Source organism: Frankliniella occidentalis, unplaced genomic scaffold (assembly GCF_000697945.3).
Source record: "Frankliniella occidentalis isolate FOCC.00 unplaced genomic scaffold, Focc_3.1 Scaffold97, whole genome shotgun sequence".
Taxonomy (NCBI): Eukaryota; Metazoa; Arthropoda; class Insecta; order Thysanoptera; family Thripidae; genus Frankliniella; species Frankliniella occidentalis.
In genome coordinates this window covers 409,152-414,771 of record NW_026267226.1, presented here as the reverse complement: position 1 = coordinate 414,771, position 5,620 = coordinate 409,152, and the positions used below count along the sequence as shown (strand labels likewise).

At 49.7% G+C, this 5,620-nt stretch overlaps 3 protein-coding genes across 4 annotated transcripts in view; 1 reads left to right on the top strand and 2 right to left on the bottom strand.

Moving 5' to 3' along the window:
• Positions 1-5,620, bottom strand: part of LOC113205353 (monocarboxylate transporter 14-like) — a 37,890-nt gene that overhangs the window by 31,176 nt on the left and 1,094 nt on the right. The gene's annotated exons all lie outside the window — the stretch shown is intronic.
• Positions 7-2,914, bottom strand: LOC113205403 (uncharacterized). Its single transcript, XM_026421013.2, has 6 exons — positions 2,768-2,914; positions 2,574-2,679; positions 2,328-2,455; positions 2,156-2,242; positions 1,420-2,081; positions 7-1,331 (listed from the first exon to the last, which is right to left on the bottom strand). Exons 2-6 carry the CDS (start codon positions 2,625-2,627, stop codon positions 340-342), a joined length of 1,923 nt encoding a protein of 640 aa, XP_026276798.1. The 5' UTR covers positions 2,628-2,679; positions 2,768-2,914; the 3' UTR covers positions 7-339.
• The window catches only part of LOC113205396 (formin-like protein), a 71,812-nt gene continuing 69,404 nt past the window's right edge, over positions 3,213-5,620 (top strand). Inside the window, exon 1 of one of the 2 annotated variants that reach the window (XM_026420998.2) lies at positions 3,213-3,823. In XM_026420998.2, coding sequence (XP_026276783.1) covers positions 3,677-3,823 — 147 coding nt within the window. In that variant the 5' untranslated portion in view covers positions 3,213-3,676. The remainder of the gene's footprint in view (positions 3,824-5,620) is intronic. The other variant, XM_026420999.2, reaches the window with a different exon arrangement.

The following is a 5,620-nucleotide window of genomic DNA, read 5'->3' as shown; positions in this document are numbered from 1 at the left end:
GCAATTGATCAACCATCTCTGCATTAAATTGATTTTTGACAGCCCATAAAAAGCTAACTAGAGCATTGCAAAACTAATTTTCTAGACTGTATGAGTAAGACAGTTCATATCCTTGTCCTTTAAATCATTGTAGTACACCTGGACATGTATCAACATGAAGTCAACTGTATTAAATAGTTCTCTCATAAAACCTCCCAATTTTGAAATAAGAAATTATGGTACAAACCACACATATAGAATAAATTAATCAAAATCACAGTTAAAAATGTTGGAGGAACTTGACAACACCAATTTTAATCATAACAGAAAAGATAAAATAGTGCACTATTTCTAACAATCTTAATCTTCTTCCTCCTCCTCCAAAGCTTTTTGTTTCAGTTTCCGAGCAGTAGCACACCCAGAAAAAAATGCAAAACTTTTCACTAGCATTTCTAGAACATAAAGGGAGTCCATTTCTTCAAAATGTGACGTTGCAACAAGCTTGTCCCATGCTCTAATGATATCTTGTCTCAAGTATACTGCCCTAAGAACCATTTTATGTAATGCAATGGGACCATCAACTTTGTTATTAACTGTGTCATTAACTTTGTTAATATTCTGAATAACAGCCTCCACAAGGGAAAAAAATCTAAATGCACGCTTGGTTGTCACAAGTTGATTTGAATCTTCCATGGCCCATTGCTTCAAATCAACCGATTTTGGAGATTGACCAGTTTCTCTATTCTGCACAAAATTTCGCTTCATACTCTTATAAATTGCATTCCAACCTTTAACTGTCTTGTTTTGACTTGCTCGCTTGATGTAAGTTCTTAGCACAAGATTACAAAGTGTGTGTAGTTCTTCTTGACCAGGGTCAAACCTTGTGTCAGCTTCAACACAAAAAGTCTCACTAATAACATCAGGAGAGCCAAGGCATCGCATTGCAAACTTGAAAACTGCCTCATTAAGCTTCATAAAAAATTTGTAAAAAAAAAGTTCCACAACTTCAGAATCATCTGGGTACAAGAAGAGGAGGTTTAAAACAAAAGACTCTCGTCGCCCCCCTGAGGTGAGCCACATACTTCTAGACCACACAAAATGATCCCAATCAACAGCAGGAAGAATGGTCAACTCTGTTAGAGTCACATATTGCCATACTTCATGCACTAACTCTTTGCTAATCTCTCTCCACAAAGGAAATGAGTTGAAATATAACCGGCGTGCATATGCTTCAACCCTGTGCTCCAAAGCAGAAGAGGCTTCCTCATCCGTAATGGCCTTGAGAGCTCGATTAACTAAGACAGGCACTTCTTTTACTAGTTGCTCCTTGCTGGGAAGTTGGCCAGCATGCTCTGTACACAAGAATTTTTAGAAATTAGATCAACTTGTAAGGTTATAGAACAATACCTAAAACACCACTATTTGTAAAGAATTACTTACTTCTCTGTCTTTCCAGCTCCTTGTGTCTCTCTAGATGCTCCCTCATTTTATGTGCCGTTTTAAGAACGGTGCCGCATTTTTCACATTCATGACCAGTCACCTCATATTTAGTGGCTGGGTTCTCTCTTTTAACTTCAATTTCTCTCTTGAATTCAGAATTTTTTTGCTTGTTTCTTGCTAAGTCTCTGCTAGAGTCAGTCTGTTTACTTCTACTTTTTGACTTTCGCGAATTATTTGACGGTCCATGACCATTAACTGAAGAAAAGCAATTCGCTTGGGGATCGTTGTAACATTGCTTGTCAGTTGGAACAACCTCTCCAGTGGAAAGTACTCTGACATGATGTAATTTTCCATCTGCTGAGAATGCTTTGTTTTGCTGTGTAGATTCAGCAGAAACGCCCTCATTATTTGATGAATCAACATCTTTTGTGATAGACTCAGAGAGCCAAGAGGACTTTTCATCCCAGGAACTGCTTTTACCTATGTGATCCATATCTAATTCTTTCTTAATACGGGTAAAATCCTCCTCTTCCACACGACATTCTGGATAGATTCCAATAAAATTATATACTTCTGTTGGTTGCCAGTGTAAACCATCAATGGAATCAAATGAGGGCTGACGTATTGCTCTTTTCACTTGGTCAGTAAGAGGCAGTGAATCACTGTAACAATATGATTGTTTAAGGAATGTTGGAAATAGTTTAAGGTATAAAGTGAACGTATGACTTATACTTACTTCAGAGTAAGGTTTTCTGCAGAAGCTTCAAGAGCTTGAATGGGGTCATTGAAAAGATAATGGTTAAATGCGTCATAGGCGCTAGTTCTGAAACATCAAAAGGTGTTTTTTTTAAATACTAAAAACAAGAGGATAGAATAAGCATAGGAGATAATGAAGACTTTAAGCTTACAAAAAATTCCTGTGTATGGCAGTATCTTGAGTGTCAGTCAATGAATCTGTATCATCATCCTGATGCATACTGGAATCCCTACTCGCCGAATCAAAACTGTCAGATCTTGATGGAAATCCATTGCTTCCCTGAAAGCAGGTTCAATTATATGTAAGTAACATTCAACTAAACTGTATCAACATTGAGCAGAAATGGAAATAAAAAAGATGGCATCTTTCCAAAAAAAGAGGGAAAAAGATTACATACAGTTCTAGGTTTTCTTCTTTTGGGAGGATTAGTGAGATGTGTTTTCTTTCTCATGGTCACAGTGGTTTTGCTCGCCAATGTGGAAGAGGAATGAGACGATCTCGGCCTAGAACCAAAGAGAGTCAATCTTAGAAATTATGGGAGTTTGCATGACGACCCTAACCTGAATATCTCGAGAAAGTAGAAATAATTACGATTCAGTAAACAGAAAACAAAAAAAATATTCAGTCTTGTCAGTTAACTGAAATCGAGGCACTTGTTTGATGTTTTGTTTATGTACACTTTCAGATTTATTCACTATTCTGTGATCTACCGAATGGCCATGGGTTTTCCCTAGCACAATAGTGCGTCTACAAACTCATCTCATGTAGCCATAAGCACTGACCCTTACATGAATCCTCAAGCGGACTCTGAGACTCTAAGACTTGCTCTTACATTAAGGGATGAGAGAGAGATTGACAAGAGCCACTACTCTAAAAATACACAAACACAAACTCACAAACTATCGTCTCACCACCACACAGTTTTCGCTAGGTTGGTTTAACAACAAGTGAACACGCTCCGAGGTAGGGTAGTGAGTCAGACGCGCGACAGAGGGCGCCACTGGCAGCTCTCGGGGCCGCCGCGCTCAGACTTCACTCGCGCTGTCTTTGTCGCACCCACAGGGCCGGTTGCCGGCTGCTGCAGGCGAGCGAGAGAGAGGGCGGACCCTCACGACTCACGCAGCTCCCGACGCGGCCCGGCGGCCGCTTGTCCCGCAGCTTGTTGCTGAACAGCGCTCACGCTTCAGTCCACCAGTCCAGTCTTCCTTCAGTTTGAGAAGTGGTGTCGAGCCGCTCGGGTCTCTTCGCCTTGCCGCCCTCTTGCCCAGTCGCGCCGCCTCCCTTTCGTTCGTCCAGCCGGGCTCGGCCAGCTCAGTCAGTTCGTCAGTTTACAGCTCCGCGCGCCGGAACATTGTCTCTTGCACCGACGTGAAGTCCTGCTGGTCTGCGAGCCGTCCGGGGCCGTGCCATGGGGTTGTTGTGGCCGGGCCGTGCGTGACCCGGGCCCTGACCTGTTGAGCGCCGTGCGTGTGTGTGTGTGATGGTGATTGTGTGTGCGCCATGGGGGGATCACAGTGCTCCAAGAATGAGGCGCCGCCCTGCGTCGAGCTGGACGCCGCCAAGAACACCAGCATCCGGGCCAGCATGCGGACTAAGCTGCCCATGCCGGACTCTAGCGAGCTGGAGAGGAAATTCACCAAAGTGCTGGTGAGTATCATCAACATCACCGAGTGAAGTGAGTGAGTGAGAGAAGTGGCAACAGAGCGGCAAGCCGGCGGAGCAGCGGGGCGGGGCGTGGCGGGGGCTGGGCGGCCGCCTGCTGGCTGCGGCTGGGCAGGGCGGCTGCTGCGGCTGCCGCCGTCTTTTGGCCTGAAAAGCTGCACCGCGGCTCGGGGTCGGCCTTGCACCCTCAAAGGGGTGTCAGGTTGAGGGAGGTTAGGGGGCGGGGTTGGAGGACGCCGAGAACGTCCAGGCGAGGGTTCCAGCTGGAGCACGACAGAGGGGCCAGTGCTGCAGACGACACGGAGGCCTCGCGGAACTGCAATGGAAGACAAGGCCGGGCTCCAGAGCCTGGAGAAGAGCTCGCCGGAGGGAGGCCTGCTCGCCTTGAAGCTCCGGGCCAGAGCCCTGCCTGTTTCAGGTTTCCTACGCCTCGTCGGGCCGGTCCGTCGGACGGTATATACGGAGGAGATGCTCGCCGGCGAGTGGGCGGACGAATGTGCGCTGATCGCAGGGCCTCCAGGGGGGCTCCAGGGGGCATTCCTGCATTCCAGAGCCCCTCCCCGGCCGCCCCCCCTCCTCGCCCAGCACCCGCACGCACGGGACGACCTGTCAAAGATGAAGCACACCGGCTGGCAGGTCCCGCTAGCGCTGTCGAAGAGGCGCGCGGGGGGCGCCCTTCCCTTCCCTTTGTGTGCGAGAAGCAGACGACCCGCCGCGTGTCCCTGTGACGGCCGCCTTGTTGCCGTCCTGGCCTTGCCCCGCGCGCTGAGTGGACTCGGGCCAGGACAGTGCGCGCCGTCAAGATCCCCGTGACGTCAGCGCCATGAGTACCGCGCCACACAACTTCCGACGGGCTTCCGGCCGGCGCGGTCATGGGCGTTCCAGTTTTGAGGAAGCTGAAGAGATCACTGGTGAAAAGTGAAAAGGACGTAAGTCCACGGACTTCCCATTGGATATTGTGCGGTGTGAGCCCGTTCAGGAGGCGGTCGCCCTCCCATTGTCAGCCCGCGGGGCCCTGCCCGCCCGGTCTTTGGTCTTGAGGGTTTATCCCTGCCGGTGCATAGTGATTCAGCCTCTATTCCTGTCGCACGGTGGGGCGGTCCGGGCGGGCGGGTTACGCAAGTCGCCCTCGCTTTGCTTTGGGAGGAAGGGGTGCGCGATGCGCGGTGCCGAGCGGGTGTGTCTCGTTGCCCGCCCCACCCCGCCCCGCCTGTTCCCCCGAGATGATTGGCGGTCGTGTCTGGGCATTATACCTTTATGGCTGTGTACAGCGTGCGCTGTGATTTATGCCCCGAGAGGAGGGCCTAAGCCGCCCGCAATGCGCCTCTGTACCAGGATGCTGTGTGCTGAGCGAGCGTCGACCTGTCGTAGAGGACGTCGAGAACCTCCCGGTGGTGGTGGTGGTGCAGCCGCCGCACGGTGTCCTATGGCACACACTGCCCGTGCGGGATAGGTCAGTTACACTCGCCGCCAGCCTCGCAAGGCAAACTTTGCCAATGTGTGAGTGTGTGTGTGAGTGGAACGCAACCGAAAACCTGTTGGGAAGCCCGTATAGTTCGCGTCCCCGCCACACAAACGCGCGGTACGGTGTGGTGAGTTATCTCCTCCTCTGCCGCCGGTGTGTGTACCCGTTCAATAACTCCGTCGCCAGAGAGCAGAAGGGGTGCCAGCATTTGCGAACCCACGTGACCCGAGAAATGGGTGGCTCCAGTTCGCTATGGGCAAGCAGCCGTTAAAACCCCGTCGAAGTTGAAGTGTAAAGCAGCAGCCCCGTCGTCCACT